The sequence below is a fragment of the Cyrtonyx montezumae genome, unplaced genomic scaffold, assembly GCF_038088225.1.
Source record: "Cyrtonyx montezumae isolate F1298 unplaced genomic scaffold, pur_monq_1.0 scaffold_15, whole genome shotgun sequence".
Lineage (NCBI taxonomy): Eukaryota > Metazoa > Chordata > Aves > Galliformes > Odontophoridae > Cyrtonyx > Cyrtonyx montezumae.
The window spans coordinates 445,549-465,427 of NW_027071881.1; the positions used below are offsets into that span (position 1 = coordinate 445,549).

General features: G+C 50.8%; 1 protein-coding gene across 1 annotated transcript; it reads right to left on the reverse strand.

Annotated features, from left to right (window-relative positions):
- Window positions 1–1,381: 1,381 nt before the first annotated feature.
- On the reverse strand, window positions 1,382–19,474 carry LOC136045619 (myosin-7). The gene is made up of 39 exons (XM_065731628.1): window positions 19,366–19,474; window positions 18,608–18,784; window positions 17,855–17,998; window positions 16,895–17,051; window positions 16,761–16,788; window positions 16,562–16,670; window positions 16,389–16,481; window positions 16,232–16,295; window positions 16,026–16,124; window positions 15,807–15,910; window positions 15,306–15,444; window positions 14,943–15,211; window positions 14,355–14,525; window positions 13,922–14,231; window positions 13,752–13,825; window positions 13,547–13,634; window positions 13,346–13,463; window positions 13,139–13,262; window positions 12,607–12,743; window positions 12,376–12,502; window positions 12,131–12,259; window positions 11,809–12,051; window positions 11,167–11,343; window positions 10,936–11,081; window positions 8,127–8,217; window positions 7,438–7,827; window positions 7,202–7,328; window positions 7,010–7,128; window positions 6,487–6,683; window positions 6,222–6,405; window positions 5,962–6,127; window positions 5,750–5,874; window positions 5,368–5,676; window positions 4,444–4,647; window positions 4,155–4,280; window positions 3,738–4,013; window positions 3,199–3,294; window positions 2,489–2,623; window positions 1,382–2,397 (listed from the first exon to the last, which is right to left on the reverse strand). The coding sequence occupies exons 2-39, from the start codon at window positions 18,782–18,784 to the stop codon at window positions 2,377–2,379; spliced, it is 5,793 nt and encodes a 1,930-aa protein (XP_065587700.1). The 5' UTR covers window positions 19,366–19,474; the 3' UTR covers window positions 1,382–2,376.
- Between the last annotated feature and the right edge of the window lie 405 nt (window positions 19,475–19,879).

Genomic DNA, 19,879 nt, shown 5'->3' on the forward strand with positions numbered 1-19,879 from the left:
GGGGAACTACAGGCCTGTCAGCCTGACCTCGGTATCAGGGAAAGTTATGGAGCAGATGATCTTGAGGGAGATCACACGACACGTGCATGGCAACCAGAGGATCAGACCCAGCCAGCACGGGTTCACAAAGGGCAGGTCGTGCTTGTCCAACCTCATCTCTTTCTATGACTGGGTGACCAGACTGGTAGATGAGGGAAAGGCTGTTGACGTAGTCTACCTGAACTTCAGCAAGGCCTTCGACACCGTCTCCCACAGTATTCTCCTGGGGAAACTGGAACCCCTTGGTATGGACAGGTTCACTCTTCTCTGAGTGGGGAACTGGCTAGAGAGCCGTGCCCAGAGGGTAGTGGTTAATGGAGTTAAGTCCAGCTGGCGTCCTGTTACGAGTGGTGTCCCCCAAGGGTCGGTATTGGGGCCCATCTTGTTTAATATCTTTATTAATGACCCTGACGAGGGGATTGAGTGTACCCTCAGTAAGTTTGCAGATGACACCAAGTTGGGAGGATGTGTCGATCTGCCGGAGGGTAGGGAGGCCCTTCAGAGGGATCTGGATAGGCTGAATAGCTGGGCTGAGGTCAAGGGGATGAGGTTCAATAAGGCCAAGTGCCGGGTCCTGCACTTTGACCACAATAACCCCATGCAATGCTATAGGCTTGGGGCAGAATGGCTTGAAGAATGTAGAGAGGAAAAGGACCTGGGGGTGTTGGTTGATGCTCGGCTTAACATGAGTCGGCAGTGTGCCCAGGTGGCCAAGAAGGCCAACGGCATCCTGGCCTGTATTAGAAATAGTGTAGCCAGCAGGAGCAGGGAGGTGATCATCCCCCTGTACTCAGCTCTGGTACGGCCGCACCTCGAGTACTGTGTTCAGTTTTGGGCCCCTCTCTACAAGAAGGACATTGAGGTCCTGGAGCGTGTTCAGAGAAGGGCAACAAAACTGGTGAGGGGTCTGGAGCACAAGTCTTATGAGGAGCGGCTGAGGGAGCTGGGATTGTTTAGCCTGGAGAAAAGGAGGCTCAGAGGAGACCTTATTGCACTCTACCACTTCCTGAGGGGGGTTGTGGTGAGGAGGGGGTGGGCCTCTTCTCCCTGATAAATAAGGACAGGACAAGAGGGAATGGCCACAAGTTGCGCCGGGGAAGATTTAGATTAGACCTGAGGAAACATTTTTTCCCTGAAAGAGTGGTCAGGCACTGGAATGGCCTGCCTAGGGAGGTGGGTGAGGCACCATCCCTAGCGCTGTTCAAGAAGCGTTTAGATGAGGTGCTAAGGGATTTGATTTAGAAGTTTAGTGGGTAGGGATGGTGATAGGAGGATGGTTGGACTAGATGATCTCAGGTCCTTTCCAACCTAATGTATCTATGAATCTATGAATCTATGACTATATTGATAAATAGTATTTTGTAGCTGACAAATAACAAATAGTGTTAATGTGCTGTTTGTATCTGGTGTGTTTCCATGGAAGAACACAGGAGGCATTACTTTTGGAGAAACCTACATTAAACTGCATCACGAAGATGCCACAAGGACTCTGCCCTAGTTTTCCTAGATTTCCCCACAGCTCCCATTGTGTCCAATAGAATCACCTCTGCCCTGTAAGCTCTGCCTCACAGAGCTCCCACAGCTGTGCCCCATAAGATTCTGCTTTGCCTATAAGCTATGGGCTCTGTTGTTCCCTGTAGGGCTCTGCGGGTCCCTATGGATCTCTACAGGACACATCATGGCCACCACCTGCCTCTGCAGACAGGGTGGCAGGGATGGGGCTATTTCTGGCCTCCTTATCTCCCAGCCCCGCCTCTGCCTCTTTGTCCCCTCTTGTCACCTTGGCAAATGACAAATTCCTGGGATGGGGCCACAGGAGTGGTCCATCGGGGCAGGAACCTGCAGGACCCATAGAGAACCGCAGGAACCTCATAGAGAGCCATAGAGCCCAATAGAGCCACATAAGAACCACAGAGAGCCATAGAGACCCATGGAGACCCAAAGGGAACAAATAGAGACCCATCCAGGAGCAATAATGACACACAGACACATAGAGACCTGCAGGGACCCATAAAGGTGCAGAGAGAAACATTCTGCCCTGTTACACCCCATAGTGCCCCATAGCGAGTTCTGTTGTGTTACACTCACCATGTGGCAAAATGCAGAGCATTGTGGGATAGCCTGGGTAACCATCTTGCACTCTTGGCCCCTCACATCTCCCATGGCTCCCACACCAACCCCACTGCACTGCTCACACCAAGCCCTGCCCCACATCAATCTCTGCCTAACACATGCAGCTGCTGCTGCTTGATGATTTTTATTGGCTGAAAGAGGAGTTTGGAAGTCCAAAGGGGATTGGTCAGAGGTTGGGGCTGGAAGGCAGAACATCTGAAGCTTTCATTCCTCATTGAGTCCTTTCTATTGAGAGGGAAGATAAAGGGAGGTGATGAGGGGCATGAGGGACAGCTGTGGGGTGAAGTTGGGGCAGGGATGTGGGGCAGGATCCCACCTTGCCACCGATGTCACGGCTCCGTGCCCGCAGCTTGTTAACCTGGGACTCAGCCATGTCAGCACGTTCCTCTGCTTCATCCAGCTCGTGCTGTGCCTTGCGGAACTTGGCTAAGTTGGAGTTGGCCTGCTCCTCCTGTGGGGTGGGGCAGTGTTCATCTTGGCAGCTGTCTTGTCATCTATCCATCCACTGTTCCAACCATTCACCCAGGCTTTTTCTATCTACCCAGCAATCCTTCATCTACTCCTTCCCACTTCTCCATCTTCTTTCTCTCTCAGTCACATCATTCTTGCAGCCATCCCAGCATCATTCTGTCCATCCGTGCTTCCCCATCCTCAACCCACCATCCATCCCTACTCTTCCATTCCCCCATCTTCTCAACCATCCACCCATTTCTCCAATTCCTCCATCGGAGTCTTCATCCCAATATCTCCATCCATCAGTTTCTCTGTTTCTATGTTTTCTCCATTTTATCCATCTTCTCCAGTTTCTCCATTCATCAATCAATTTCTCAAATTTCTGACTTCTACAATTTCTCTGTCCCATTCTTCACCCATCCATCTGCCCATTCATCCATTTCTCCAACCTTTTCTCCATCCAGTTCTACATTCATCAATCAATTTTCCTAGATCTTCCAATTTCTCCATCTATTTCTCCGTTTTTCCCTATTTCTCCCTCCCCATTTTCTTCTTCCTCCCTGCCAAACTTACCGCCTCCTCTGCCTGCCTCTTATAGGCCTTCACCTTCAGCTGCAGCTTGTCCACAAGGTCCTGCAGCCTTACCATGTTCTTCTGGTCCTCCTGCGTCTGGAGGAAGGGGGAAGGTGGGAGATGTGTGGGTCCAGGCCCCACAGTACCTCATAGATCTCCATGCTTTAGGTAACCATGGTGGAAATTATTTAGAGGTGTTCTTGGGAGGGATGCATCCTCTCTACTCATCGGACATGAAGGCAGCAGATGGCCATGGTCATCAGTGTCCACTGGCTGCCATGTTCTAGATCACCCATGTCCCCGTGGCCACAAGGTCTATGCTTATGCTTTCATCCCAGTCCCTACAACCTACAGGTCAGCCATGTGCTAGGTCACCCATGTCCCCATTGCCACCAAGTCAACCATGCTGTAGGACACCCATTTCCCTAAAGCCAGCAGTCCAGCATTCCAGGTCATGAATCATCTATGTGAACATAGAGTGGGTGATGTTCCAGATCATCCATGCCCTTATGGCCACCAGCTCTGCTGTGATATCCCACCTGGTAAGTGAGCTCCTTGACATGCCGCTCTGACTTGCGAAGTCCCTTGATGCTCTCAGCATTGCGCTTCTGCTCAGCCTCCAGCTCATTCTCCAGCTCCCGCACCCTAACCTCCAGCTTCTGCAGCTGCTTCTTGCCTCCCTTGAGGGCCAGCTGCTCAGCCTCATCCAGCTTCAGCTGGAGGTCCTTGATAGTCTGCTCCATGTTCTTCTTCATCCTCTCCAGGTGAGTACTTGTGTCCTGCTCCTTCTTCAGCTCCTCTGCCATCATGGCTGCCTAGACAAGAGAGACAAGACACCAAAGAAGGCATGGAGAGATGAAGGAATGCGGCAAGTCCCATTGGTCCACTGATCCCATTGGTAGAAGAATGATTGAGGGTGTCCTTGGTCACTCAACCAAGTTCACCATGACACTCACATCAGTGATGGCCTTCTTCGCTTTCTCCTCAGCATTCTGGCACTCCTGGATGGCTTCTTCCACCTCTGTCTGCAGCTGGGAGATGTCAGCCTCCATCTTCTTCTTCTGATTGATGAGGCTGGTGTTCTGGAAGAGGGGAGCATGGAGGTCACCTGCTGTCCTCCAATGGAACTTTCTAGGTCTTTCTGCCCTCCAGTGGAATGTTCTATGTCTAAATGCTCTCTCTCTTGCCTCTCTCCAATGGGATATTTTAGTAGATGCAAGGCTGTCTTCACCAAAGTGTCCTCACCTGGGAATGGAGAAGCTGGACCCGCTCGCTAGCCTCAATCAGTTCTTGCTCAGCCAATTTGCGAGCCCGCTCAGCCTGCTCCACCATAGCCCGCAGCTCCTCCAGCTCTGACTGGAGGAGATTGTTCCTCCGCTCCACAATGGCAGTGTTCTCTTTCAGGTCCTCATTAGCTCGCACAGCATCATCCAGCTGCAATTGGGTGTCCTGCAAGACAACGTGGTGGGAGGAGTGTGAGCAGGGAGGTGGGAATTGGGTGAGCACACACCCAGCAGCCATTTTGTGCCACCCAATAAGCACCTAAGGGTCTCCCAATAGCCACCCAATTGCCATGCAGTGATCGCCCACTGGCCACACAACAGATGCCCTGTTGGCACTTAATGGCCACTGAACAAGCACACAGTGGCCTCCCAAGGCTACCTAAGGGTCACTGGATAGCCACTCAATGACCACTCAACAGCTACCCAATAGGCAATCAATGGCCACCCAACAGGCACTCAAAAAGCATCCAACAGGCACAGTGGGCTTCCCAATGTCCACCCAAAAGTACTGCCAAATTCCACCCCATGGCTGTCCATCAGCTAGCAAATACTCACCCATTAGCAACCCAATGACCAGACAACAACCTCTCAAAGGCCACTTAGTAGTCACCCAATGGCATCTTAGCTTCCACGCAATGGACAGCCAAGAGGTACGCAATGGTCATTCATCAGCCAGTAAATTATCATCCAACAGGCACCCAATGGCCACTCAATGGGCATCTCATAATGGCTTCCCTATGGCCACCCATCAGCCAGCTAATGGTCGGTCACCCAATGACAACCCAAAACCCATCATACTGCCACTCAATAGCAAACTTGGGCCACCTAATGTCCAAATGACCATCTTAGCCCATTAATTCCTGAGGGGTGAGCATCCTATGGGTACCTTCAGGTAGCCCTGCAGTGCCTTGACTTGCTTCTGTGCCTCAGCTGCTGTACGGTTGGCGTGGCTCAGCTGGATTTCCATCTCATTGAGGTCACCCTCCATCTTCTTCTTCAGCCTCAGGGCCTCATTTCGGCTTCTTGTCTCAGCATCCAGTGAGGTCTGCAGTGAGTCCACCACCCGCAAGTAGTTGCGCTTGGCTTGCTCCATCTCCTCACCCTTCTCAGCAAGCTTGCGCTCATAATCAGCCTTCACTTGATTAAACTCTAGCTGGGCCCTCAGGATCTTCCCTTCCTCATGCTCGAGAGATGCCTAGAAAGAACAGGAAAACACTGCTGAGCATAGAAGACACTAGGAGGACATGAGGGGATAGAGTTCGGCTCACCTCTGCCTCTTCCAGTGCTGCTTGCAGCTCCAGCTTCTCGACATCCAGTTGCTTACGGACCTTCTCCAGCTCATGGATGGATTTTTGGCTGGCTCCCAGCTGCTCTGTGAGGTCTGAGATCTCCTCTGCATGGATGAGAAATGAGAATCCATCAGATCATGTAGAAATAGATGGATGACATTGAAATGGCCGGGTGGAGGCCATGGCCTCACCTTGGAGGTTCTTATTCTCCCTCTTGAAAGTTTCCAGGTGCTCTAGCGATTCCTCGTAGGCATTCTTCAGCTTGAAAAGCTCAGTGCTGAGGGATCTAGCTTCCTTCTGTGATGCCTCCAGCTCTGTCTGTGACTCCTCAAACTTCTGCTTCCATTCTGACAAGATCTGTGGGGACATCACCAGGACCTCGCTTATAATCTCCTCCTCCATGGAGAACCTTCTCCTACTCCTCTTAATCCTCATATTTTGGTGCCCTGACCTTGTCAAAGTTCCTCTGCTTCTTGTCCAAAGCAGCAGCTGCTGCATTTGACCTCTCTACATTTGCCATCAAGTCCTCAATCTCATTCTGCAGCCGGTGCTTGGTCTTCTCCAAGGAGGAGCACTTGGCATTGACCGACTCCACACCCTCCTCAGCTTCCTGAAGTCGTTGTGCCAGCTTCTTCCTACCAGATGGATGGACAGAACTCACATGTCACCTTTCTGGACTCCTTGAAGATCCTCTGTGTCTGTGGAAGATGACTCACTTGGCCTCTTCCAGCTCCTCAGTGCGTTGGATGGCATCTGTCTCATATTTGGTCCTCCACTGGGCCACCTCAGAGTTGGCCTTGGAGAGAGTGCGCTGGAGCTCGGCCTTGGCCTCCATCTCCTCCTCATACTGCTCCCGCAGCAGGTCACAGTCATGCTGGGCTGATTGAAGGGCATGGGCCAATGCATTCTTGGCCTGGTGCAAGGAGAAGATGGAGCTGTGTTAACTGGGGACAGCTTGAGATCTTCCATCTCAGTAAGTGTTGCTGTTCATCAGCTCAAAGTGACCAGATATTCCTTAGACCAATTGAACCCAAACTAACTAACTCAACCTAACTTAACCCAGATGCATTCAACTCAACCCAATCTAACTCAGCCTCCTTGACTCCAGCCAATTCAATCAAGCTCCTCCATCCCATTCCCACCTCACTCCTAACATGGTGTCTCACACCCTAAACCCTAAGCCCTAAGCCCTACCAACCTCTCCAACCAAATGGGAGAGGTTATACCCAATGGTTATACCTTGACCTCCTCCTCCAGCTGCCTCTTGAGGTCCTCCAGCTGCTGAGTGTAGGTGAGTTTCCCTCGTGTCATCTGGTTGATGAAAGCTTCCTTCTCCTCCAGCTGCTTTGAGAGCTCACCTAAAGGGTTCAAAGATCATTGCTGAAGAGACCCACAGAGCCCCCAAGGCCAGCAGCTGGGTGAGGCACTCACTGTTCTCTGTCTGGAGCTTGGCTCGCTGTGTGCTGAGGTCAGTGACAGTGCGCTGAGCCTCCTCCAACTTGCTGCGATGCTCATTCATCTGGTCCTCCATGGTGCGGCACATCTTCTCCAGGTTGGCCTAGGGGAAGGAAGGGAAGGGAGATGCAAGGGAACATGGAAAGTGTGGAGGAAGAGCTGTGTCATCTAGCCTCATCTTAATCTTTGCAGTCGAGGTCCCAGTCTCCCACCTTGGCCTTGATGAGCTGCTCTGTGCTGGAGCTGATATCATCCAGCTCAAGCTTGAGCTCACTCTTCTCCTTCTCCAGCTTCTGCTTGACACGCTGCAGGTTGTCGAGCTGCTCACTCAGCTCAGCCACACTGTCAGCATGCTTCTTGCGCAGTGTGGCAGCTGTGGCCTCGTGCTGCAGTGTGGCCTCCTCCAGGTCCCTCCTCAGCTTCTGGAATTCAGCTTCCCGCTTCTTGTTGAGCTCGAGCTGCACTAAAGTGGCACCACCAGCCTCCTCCAGTCGCTCACTGGTCTCCTCCAGTTCCTGCAACAGCTCTGAGCGCAGCTTCTCCACCTTAGCCCGGCCTGTCCGCTCTGCCTCTAGTTCCTCCTCCAGCTCCTCAACCCGTGCCTGTAGACCACGGACAGGTAGAAAACATCACAGATCTTCCCTCAGCCCAACTCTTACACTCAGCTGGTTGGAGACTCTTCAACCCAACTCAACCAGTTCCATATTCTTCAAATCCAATCCGACACTCTGTCAGTCCTGAACCCAAACCAACTCCATTCAACTAAACTCAAACCAACTCAATGGAGATTCTTCAACCCAACCAACCCAAGTGTAGACACTTCTACCCAAACCAATTCAACCCAACCCAACAGAGCTCAATACAATCAAGTGGATACTCTTCAAATCCACCTCAGCCTGACCTGAAGCTCTTTCAGCTTCTTCTGGAGCTGGGCAGCAGTTGCTTGTTCATCCTCAATTCGAGCATTGAGTGTGTTGAGTTCAAAGTCTTTCCTGGAAGAGAAGAAACACCAGACATAGTCATAGAATCATAGAATGGCCTGGGTTGAAAAGGACCTCAAGGATCATCTAGTTTCAACCCCCCTGCCATGGACAGAGTCACCAACCACTAGACCAGGCTGCCCAGAAACACATCCAGCCTTTAACTCCTAGAAAATTCAGTTCCCTCAACTTTTCCTCATAGGAGAGTTGCTCCAGCCCTCTGATCAACTTTGTGGCCCTCCTCTGGACCCGTTCCAAGAGCTCTGCATCTTTCCTGTTCTGGAAGCCTCAGGTCTGGACACACTACTCCAGATGGGGCTTCACAAGAGCTGAATAGAGAGGGACAATCCCCTCCTTCTTCCTGCTGGCCACCGCTCTTTTACTGCAGCCCAGAATATCATTGTCCACCCGGGCTGCAAGTGTGCACTGCTGACTCATGTCCAGCTTCTCGTTCACCAGGACCTCCAAGTTCTTCTCCACAGGGCTGCTCTCCAGGAGTTCTTCCCCCAGTCCCAGGTATTATATAAATACCTGGGATTTCCCCGGCCCAAGTGCAGCACTGGGTACTTGGCCGTGTTTAACCTCATTAGGTTCAAATGGGTCCACTTCTCCAATCCATCCAGGACCCTCTGGATGTCTTCCCTTCACTCCACTGTATTAGTTGACTGCATCGCTCAGCTTGGTATCATCTGCAAACTGCTGAGGGTGCACTCAATTCCATCATCTATGTCACTAAAAAAGATGCTGAAGAGCACCAGTCCCAAGAACGACCCTTGGGGGATGTGATGGCTTCCACCCAGACACAGAAGCATTGATCACAATCACAAATAGGATCATAGGTTCATAGGTACATTAGGTTGGAAAGGACCTGAGATCATCTAGTTCAACCATCCTCCTATCACCATCCCTACCCACTGAACTACTAAATCAAATCTCTTAGCACCTCATCTAAACGCTTCTTGAACAGCGCTAGGGATGGTGCCTCACCCACCTCCCTAGGCAGGCCATTCCAGTGCCTGACCACTCTTTCAGGGAAAAAATGTTTCCTCAGGTCTAATCTAAATCTTCCCCGGCGCAACTTGTGGCCATTCCCTCTTGTCCTGTCCTTATTTATCAGGGAGAAGAGGCTCACCCCCTCCTCACCACAACCCCCCTCAGGAAGTGGTAGAGTGCAATAAGGTCTCCTCTGAGCCTCCTCTTCTCCAGACTAAACAATCCCAGCTCCCTCAGCCGCTCCTCATGCTTTGGCTGTGATCAGCCCATCACTTCTTAATACATCAAACAGTCCATCCTTCAAATCCATACCTCTCCAATATAGAGAGAAGGATGTGGTGAGGGACCATGTCGAAGGCTTTGCAGAAGTCCAGGTAGATTACATCCATCACCCTTCCTCTGTCCACCAGTGCTGTCACTCCATCATAGAAGGCCACCAGATGGGTCAGACAAGATCCACCCTTGGTGAAGCCATGCTAGCTGTCTCAGATCACCTTTTTGTCTTGTATGTTCCTTAACATGGTAACCAGGGGGATCTGCTCTGTGATCTTTCCAGGCACAGAGTTGAGGCTCACCGGACTGTAGATTCTCAGATCAACTTTTCTCCCTTTCTTAAAAATGGGAGTCATGTTTTCCTTTTTACAGTCACAGGGGATTTCACCTGACAGCCGTGATTTTTTCAAATATTGGGAGCTGCTTGACAACCATATCAGCCATCTCTCTCAGAGCCCTGGGATGCATATCACTTGGCCCCATGGACTTACATGCATTCACTTTCATGAAGAGGTCTTGGACTTGTTCTACTGTTACAGTGGGACAGAATCCAATCCTCTCGCCCCCACCTAGAGGATGAGGGTCCTGGCAGACACAGGGAGCCTGGCCACCAGTGAAGATCGAAGCAAAGCACTTATTGAGCACCTCAGCTTTTTCCACATCTATGGAAGCCAGTTCCCCAGCCTCGTTAGTCAAAGGGGGAACGCTCTTCTTGGTCTGTCTCTTCCTGCCTATGTACCTGTAGAACCCCTTCTTGTTATTTTTTACATACCCCACCAAGTTCAGCTCCATCTGTGCCTTGGCTTTCCTGATCTTATCACTGCACATGAGTGCAACATCCCTATATTCTTCCTAGGCTAAACGACCCTGCTTCCACTTCCTATACAACTTTCTTTTCCCTCAGTTTAATCTGTAGATCCTTGCTCAGCCATGCTGGTCACCCACCTCCTCTGCTCGATTTCTTCTGCTGGGGGATGGAGAGCTCTTGTGCTTGCAGAAGGGTGTCCTTAAAGAGCTGCCAGCACTGTTCTGTACCTATGCCCTTCAGGGCAGTTTCCCAGGAGATCCCATCCAGCAGTTCCTTGAGCAGCTGGAAGGTTGCTCTCCTGAAGTTCAGGGTCCTGACTCTACTTTTTGCCAGGTCTGCATTTCTCCAGATCAAAACTCCACCAGGGCATGATCACTACAACCCAGGCTGCCCCAAATCTTAACATCTATAATGCTCTCCTCTGCACTGGTGAGCACCTGGTCCAGTAAGGCTTCACCTTGGCTTGGTTCATCTAGTACCTGGACCAGAAAGTTATCTTTGACTCCAGTAATCTCCTGGACTGTCTGCCATGCACCATGCCATTATCCCAGCAGATATCCAGGTGATTGAAATCCCCAAAGCCCCAGGTTCTCAGAGAAGAGCAGGATGAAGGGTAAGAGACAAGTGAATGGAAGAAGTGATGGGCAGTTCCCTACTTTTTCAGCCTTTCTTCCAGCTGCTGCTTGTCATTCTCCAGGTCCATGACACTCTCCTGAGCTAGCTTCAAGTCACCTTCCAGCTTCCTCTTGGCTCGTTCCAGGTCCATCCTTATCTTTTTCTCCTGCTCCAGTGAGCTCTCCAGCTGCAAACAATGCAGAGACCTCTATCAGCTGATGAAAAAATACCACCATAGAATGATGTCTTCCCACAAGAGTGACAGAACTCACATCGTCCACTTGCTGTTCCAGTTTCACTTTGGCCTTTGCCAAAATGTTGACCTTGTCTTCTTCAGCCTGCAGGTCATCCAGGGCTTGCTGGTGAGACTCCTGCAGGATCTTCTTCTCTTTGGTCAGCTTGGCAATGTTCTCATCCAGTCCAGCCATCTCCTCTGTGAGGTTCTTGACCTGCATGGTGATAAACATCAGCCATCCATCTTGACACCAAAGGTAGAGCAGAGACAGGAGGAGGCTGTTCTTGTCAAGCTGAATCTAACTCAGGTGACACAGAAGAACTAAGCCAACCACCCTTGGTTCTTCTCAACTCAAACCTACCAACTTACATTCATCCCAATGCAACTAAATCATCTCTTGGTCAAATCAACCCAACAGCCATCCTTCAGTCTTCTCAATCCACTCAAAACACTATTTTCTGAACCCAACTCAACAACCTTTAGGTGTTCTCAACCCAACCCAGCAATCCTTCAGTCTTCTCAACCCAATGAAACAATATTTAGGTCATCTCAATCCAACACAACTCTCCTTGCATGTTCTCAACCCAATCCAACATCTCAATCCAACCTAACTGAAATATCCTGGGACTTGCCAACCCAACCCAATCATTCTTGGGTCTTCTCACCCCAACCACTTCACCTTGTTCTCTGTGGCGTGTTTCTCCTTCTCCACTTTGGCCAAAGACAGCTCCAGGTCATCAATGTCCTTCTTAAGCTCTGAACATTCATCCTCCAGCTTCCTCTTCTTGGCTGTCAGCTCAGCATTCGTCTCCTCTTCTTCCTCTAGCCTCTCTGTCATCTCCTTCACTTTGGCCTCCAGCTGGATCTTGTTCTTGATAAGCTGATCACAACGCTCCTCAGCATCAGCAAGATTGTCTTGCTCCTATGAAAAGGACAAATTGATGGGAGTAGGAGGGAAGAGAGAAGGGAGTTTGTGGGGTTGGGGCATCTCCATCACACACAGCCTGGACTTGCAGTTGGAGATCATTTTTCTCTTGAAGCATGGAGACCATCTTCTCCTCCAGCTCCTTACGACGTGCCTCTGACTTCTCTAGGGCTTCCTTCAGATGCCCAAATTCCTCCTTCATTGTCTGCATCAGAGCACAGTAGACCAATAGCAATATCAAATGGTTCCACCACTCATTAGCCCCACCCAAGCCATTTCCTTGGTGACCCACACCATGATGGTTTTGTGATGTCCTCCCACCTGCATCTCCTTCTCAGTCTCAGCACTCTTTAGCAGGGGCTTGATCTTGAAGTAGAGCTTCATCCAGGGCCAGTTCTTCACCCCCATGAAGGCCCGGATGTTCCATTGGATCACCAAGAGTGCATCCCTATGATGGGGACACCCAGATGATGCCACCATCCAAGCCCTATGTAGTGGAGCTGAGTCACATGGGGGTTCCAACCCTGGTAGGAGAAGCTATTCCCATCTCACCGGCGCTCCAGGATCTTCTTGAACTCAATGCGCATGAGCTGGCCCCGGGCTTGAGCTTGGATGCGGGTGATGATGAGGGAGAGGCGTTCATCTCGCATCTCCTCCAACAGCCCCAGCAGCCCGGCCTTGAAGAAGACCTCAGAGGAGGAAGGAGGTGATTGAGAAAAGAATTGAGCAGGTAATATGGGTGGGGTTGGGTTGGATAGAAGGGTTGGAGGTTGAATTGGATGGGAGAGCTGTCTGGAAGTGTTGGTGGATAGGTTGGATGGAAGGAATGTCAGCTGAGTTGGATGGAATTGTCAATGTTTGTGCTGGGTTAGATGGAAAAGTTGGAGATTGGATTGAATCGAAGGGATGTACATTGGATTGGATGGAAGGTTTGGATGGGTTGGATGGAAGAGCTGGATATTGGGTTGGATTGGACAGAAAGGTTAGATGGGTTGATGGGAAGGGCTGATGGAAGGGCTGGATGGATAGAAGAGTTGGTGGTCAGATGGACAGATTGATGATTTGGTGTATGGATGGACCTCACCTTGGTGTGCCCAAATTTGTACTGGTTGTGGTCAATGTCAAGAGACCCCAGGAGCTTCTCAGCACTCTTGCGGCTGTCAATGAACTGCCCCTCGGGGATGGCTGTGGGGTTTAGTATGCGGTACCTAGTTAGGGCAGGAAGAGATGACCCAAAATGAGCTCAAAGCCCATCCCCACATTCCCAACACCCCTGCCATGCTTTCCCTACCTTTGGCGGAAGTCCCCATAGAGGATGCGGTTGGGGAAACCCTTGCGGCAGATGCGGATGCCCTCCAGCACTCCGTTGCAGCGGAGCTGGTGCATCACCAGGGGGTTGTCCATCACACCTGTCAGGAAGGGGGTAAAAATGAGTGGAGTCAGCCTTCAGCTAAACCCACTGCCAGAAGCACTCTAGTCTCCACCCCCTCACCCGGCTCCTTTCTCTCATTAGGGATGAGGCAACGGACAAAGTGGGGATGGGTTGTCTTTAGGTTGGCCATCAGCTTGTTGAGGTTCTCCTGGGGGAGTAGAGAAGAGGCTGAAACCAATGGGGCGCAAGTGGAAAAGCAAGAAGGTCATGAGGTGAAGTAGTTCTTCCTCTGCCCCACAGCAGGTCCCTTCCATGGGGCACTCACCCGGTGCAGGGCTGAGACAGTCTGGAAGGATGAACCTTTCTTCTTGGCTCCTTTTCCCTTTCCACCATCACCACCTGAGAAAAGGAGAAGGAGTAAGGAAAGCAAGGAGGGAACTACTGGATTTAGATCTTTCCCATCCATCATCCAGCCATGTCCATCCCTCCACCTACCAGCATCTACCCCAGCATAGTTGGAGAAGAGACTGGCCAATAGCTTGAGGGCTGACTTCTGGTAGAGTCCCACCACTGTCTCATTGAGTGGATCCTTGTTCTTCTCCAACCAACCAATGATGTTGTAGTCTACTGTGCCCGCGTAGTGGATGAGTGAGAAGTGGGCTTCTGACTTCCCTTTTGTATTCCGGGGTTTCCCAAAATTGGCTGATTTGCCCAGGTGGTTGTCAAAAAGTTTGGCCTTGAAGGTCATGTCTGAAGCTTTGGGGAACATGCACTCCTCCTCCAGGATGGACATGATTCCCATGGGCTGCCAAGAGGAGGACCTCATTGACCATGGAGGACACCAAGCACCACCCAACTGACCACTTTTGGGGACACTGGAAAACTCCAAGTGGAAGAGCACCCCAAAATGCCCCGGGGGCAGTGGTACCTTCTCAATGAGATCAATGCAGGCCTGGAGGTCCATGCCAAAATCGATGAACTCCCACTCAATGCCCTCCTTCTTGTACTCTTCCTGCTCCAGCACGAACATATGGTGGTTGAAGAACTGCTGCAGCTTCTCGTTGGTGAAGTTGATGCAGAGCTGCTCAAAGCTGTTGAACTGGGGAGAGAAAAGACTGTCAATGTGGTCAATGTAACACCCAATTGGTGAAAATAAGGCCAAATGAGGTCAACAGAGTCAACTGAAGACACAATGGGGTCATCAGAAGACTCAAGGGAGTCAGTGAAATGCCCAGTAGGATCAATGGAGTTAACTACAGACCCAGTGTGGTTAACATAACAACACCCCACAGGATCAAGACAATGAATTGGAGACCTGACAATGTCAACAGGAAACCCAGCAGAGTCAATTTAATACCCAGTGGGGAGGTCAAGTCACCACTTGGGGGTAAACGCAACACCCAGAAGCACCACTTTCCCACCAAAGTTCAACATGACTCTTAAGGATGTAAATTCAATGCCCAGCTGTATCAACCCAACACCCAAGTGCAAATATGTCGCTCTCCCAAGGCCTCACGTCGAAGATCTCAAAGCCAGCAATATCCAGAACACCAATGAAGTATTGACGAGGCTGTTTGGTCTCCAGTGAGTTGTTGATCCTGACCACCATCCAGTTGAACATCTTCTCGTAGATGGCCTTGGCCAGAGCCCCAGTGGAGTAGTAGACCTGCTGGACACTCTGTCCTTTGGTGACATACTCATTGCCCACCTTCACCCGTGGGTGGCACAGCCCCTTGAGGAGGTCAGCTGAGTTCAGCCCCATCAGGTAAGCTGACTTGTCGGCATCTTTCCACCAAGGAGAAGAGAACACAAGTCAGATCCCACCTCCTCTGTGTCTTGGAAGGAGCTGGGGGACCCCAAACTATGTCATCCCGTGAACCTTCAGTGCCGTCTGGCTCTGCCTGCTCCTCCCGTTGCTTCTGCTTGAATTTCATATTGCCAAAATGCATGATGGCGCCCGTCAGCTTGTAGACACTAGCCTTCTCCTCAGCAGTGAAGCCCAGGACATCAAAAGCACTCTGTAGGGTGAGGGGGGTCAGAGAGGGCCTGATTTTCCACCAGTACTGTGCTGAGGGCACAGACATTGTTTGTCCAACAACTGTGTGTCTGTCCGTCCTGTTCTTCCTATTTGTCAGACAATCTCATCTATCCATGACCTATTTAACCATCTAAAACCTCATCTGTCCATCTGGAGACTCATCCATCCACTCATTCATCTATGCACTCATCCATCTAGAGATCCAACCATCCATCTAAAGAATCATTCATCCATTTCTGGTCCCAACAACAGATGGTTTCCTCCATCTAATGATCCCATCACTCATCCATGGATTCATCCACCCATGGTCTCCTCCATCTGAGGACTCTTCCATCTGCTTACATCAGTTGCCAATAACTCTTCTGAGTCATCGATGGAGGCCACAGTCACCTCTCCTTGGGAAACATAACTGTAGTCATAGGGGTTGTTGGTGATGAGCAGCATCTCTGCTTCGTGGTGGGGCAGAAAAGAGGGAAAAAGATACAAAATAACCCAAATGGTTATCAATTGTCTCAAAAAATGAGTGGAGAAAGATAGGATGGAAGAAGAAGACCAACTCACCCAGAAGCTCAGGCTTCTTGTTGGAGAGGATCTGGTAGAAGATGTGGTAGTTCCGCTCAGCCTTCAGCTGGAATATAACTCGGGACTTCTCTAGGAGGTCTGGGGAGGATGGAGAGAAAGCTTTGAGGTGGATGGAATGAGAAGATGGACAAGATAGATGGAAGGTTGGAATGATGGCTCAAAGATGCATCCCCAAAGTCACTCACAGGTCTCAATATCGGCTGATGCCAGCTTCCCAGTAGCCCCAAAGTGGATCCGGATGAACTTCCCCTATGAAGGGGGAAGCAGCAGTGTGAGACTTCTCTGCTCCACAGATAGCCAACCCTGTGCCATAGATCTCATCCAACATCCCCCACCACTCACAAATCGCGAAGAGTTGTCATTGCGGACAGTCTTGGCATTGCCGAAGGCCTCCAAGGCAGGGTTGGCCTGGATTATTTGATCCTCCAGGGTCCCCTGGTGGTCAGTGGAGATCAGTGGAAGGGGACAAGCAGCCCAAGTGTGGGGTGCTAAGAGGGTATGGGCAGAGGACCCACCTTACTGCTATTTGCCAACTCCTTTTTGCGGTCACCAATAGCAGCAATGCTGGCAAAGTATTGGATGACCCTCTTGGTGTTGACAGTCTTCCCCGCTCCGGATTCTCCGCTGAAGCCATGAGGCAGTGGTGAGGTATGTGTGGCAGTGTAGGGCAGTGCCACACTCCCACCCCTCCAGCACCATGGGGCTGGGACTTACGTGATGAGGATGGACTGGTTCTCACGATCTGGAAGGAGAAAACACAAGGGATGGCAGTCTCACTAACATGAAGACCCAACTTTAGCTCTGGGTCCATTTTTTGGTGCCAAAATTTGCCAGTTTGAGGTCTGTACCTGTCAGCATGTTCTGGTATGCATTATCCGAGATGGAAAAGATATGGGGTGGGACCTCAGTCCGCTTCTTGCCCCGATAGGCAGCCACCACCTCAGCATTGTAGACTGGAAGCCACTTGTATGGGTTGACAGTGACACAAAAGAGCCCTGAGTAGGTCTGGAAAGGGGACATGGGACAGGATCTTGAAGTGTCATCCCACTAGGAGGGGTTCTTTGTGACTCAGTGCATTTGGAGATGGGGCATCATGGTTCTAGGTGACTCAAAGGATCTGTAAATGTGTTGTCCCAGTATTAGGTGGTCCAAGGGATCTTGAGATCTTGCTTCTAGGTATATCAAAGGGTCTCAAGATAAGACATCCCACTTCTATGATGCCCAAGTGAACTTAAGATGAGAAGTCCCATTTCTAGGTGGCCCAAAAGGTCTGGAAATCTCAGTTCTAGGTGTTCCAAGGGGAGAGAGGATGTGACATCCCTGTTCTGAGTGACAGAACAGGACTGTAAACTTTGTCTGTAGGCATCCCAAAGGGTCCAGACATGGGACATATCAATTCTAGGTGACCCTATGGTTCTTGACATCTTAATTCTAGGTAATTCAAGGACTTTGAAAACGGAATGTTCCAGTTATAGATGACCCAAAGGGTCTTGAAATTTCCATTCTAGTTGCCACAAGGGAAATAAAGATGGGACATCCTAATTCTAGGTGTCCCAATGGGACTGGAAATGGGACATTCCAGTTCTAGGTGACCCAAGAACTCTGGAGGAAAACCACCACATTCTAGGTGCCTCAGAAGATATGGGCACAAGGTGACCGCCCAGATCTTCATGGAGAAGTCACAAAGACACAATGCTCCTGCATCCTTACAGGCTGTGGCGTTACTTTATAGATTTGAGGCTGCTCCATAGGCTATGAGTCACCCCCCTTGGCTGTGGAGCTGCCCCAGGGGCTGCTGGAAGGCTCACATAGATCATCCAGGAAGCATAGCGCTCCTTGAGATTGTAGAGGACAGCAGGCTCATGGAGGAACGTCAGCATGGCCATGTCCTCGATGCGGTCAAATTTCGGGGGGTTCTGGGGGTGTACATCGGCCTCAGGCACTGTCAGAGTCTGCAGAGAGATCCCAAAGAATCCCACAAATGCAACATTTTCAATTCAAAATCCTAAGTTTAACTTTTCCACAGCAAATTCCCTCAAATTCAGCTTTGTCACACCAAGGTATCCTTCGAATTACATTTTCATTCACTCCACTACCTCATATTTGCCATTTTTACACCTAAGTGTCCCCTATGTTACCTTTTTTTCACCCCAAACCCCACCAAATCCAACATTTTTGCCCTAAATCCCAACATTAACCCTTTCTTTCTTCCCCCAAACTGAGCTTTTACTCAAGTCTCCCCTTTCCATCCCAAATCCCCACAGTAACCCTTTCCCATCTGTCACCCACCATTGATCCCACCCCACTGACCCCCACTGACCTCACTCCATTTATCCCCATCGTCTACCACTGATCCTCACTGTCCCCATCCCATTTGACTCCACCACACTGAATACCAGTGACCCTAATTGACTCACCATCATTGATCCCACCCCATTGACTCTACCCCCATTAACCCTGTTGACCCCACCTCACTGAATCCCTTTGACTCTTATTTGACTCCACTCACACTGATCCCATTGACCCCACCTCATGAACTCCCCCACAAACCCACCCCTCACCTCCCCCATCTCTGTGGTGACAGTGACCACATTCCCCATCCGGGCGGTGACACGGGCACGGATGAACTCGAGCTGGGGGTGGGGCACGAAGCAGAGCCCTCGAGTGTCACCTGGTGGGGTTGGACGGGACTCGGGGGCACGCAGGAAGGGAGCAGCCGCACCCAGCACTGCCTCCATCTGTTGGTATGGTGACAGTGATGTCATCACAGTGACAACATGATGGTAACATCATCATGGCGACACAGCGACACATAGGGATCCCATATGCACTGTCTCCATAGAAATGCATGGGCCCCACAGAGATAAGGGCTGCCCCCCAGTCATGCACGAACCCCCTGCACACAGACTATGTCCCATAAACATCCATGATATCCATAGAAATGAGCTGTGTCCCATAGACATGCATGAGCCCAATAGAAATGCAAAGACCCCACAGCAATACACAGTGCCCCACAGAAATGTGTGGGCCCCATAGATATCCACAAGATCCATAGTAATGGGCAGGGCCTCGTATATACACATGGGCTCCACTGAAAGAGCAGTGCCCCATAGCAATGTGTGGACTCCATATTGATACCCCATAGCAAAGTGATGTCCCCCCCCAGCCACTCTCCTCTGCCCCATAGCATTCATCCCACCTCACAGAGCCTCATCCCACCCCAATGTGCTCCCCTTCCTCATAACATTCCTGTGCCCCATAGCAGCCCCATAGCAGCCCCTGCCCCACTGTGTCCCCTAGCCCCATAGCAGCCCCTTACCTTCAGTCTCTGACTCTGGCACAGGAAACAGGAACAGATCTGCAGTGCTGAGGGTAAAGGGCTGTTACCCACAGCTCTACCCTGCACCCCACAGAACCCTATATCCCTCTGCCCCATAGATTTCCACATCCTCCCACATCTCCCTATCCCATAGATCCCCCTATCTCCCTGCCCCATAGATTTCCTCATTCTCCCACATCCTCCCACATCTCCCTGTCCCATGGATCCCTTTATACCCTTGTCCTGTAGATTCCCACATCCTCCCATATTCCCCTACACATAGTTCCCATACATCCCATAGCCCATCACTCCATACCCATCATATCCACAACCCATAGAGCTCCACATCAGTATGGAGCACCTCATAGCCCCCTGTGTGAGCCACAGCTCCACATATTCCCACATCCCACATATCTCCCTACTGCACCCTAGATCCTAGTGTGCCCCCCCATCTTCCTCTGTCTCCCCACCTCCACCAGCCCCACACCAATCCTGCTGCTGCCCCACAGCCTTT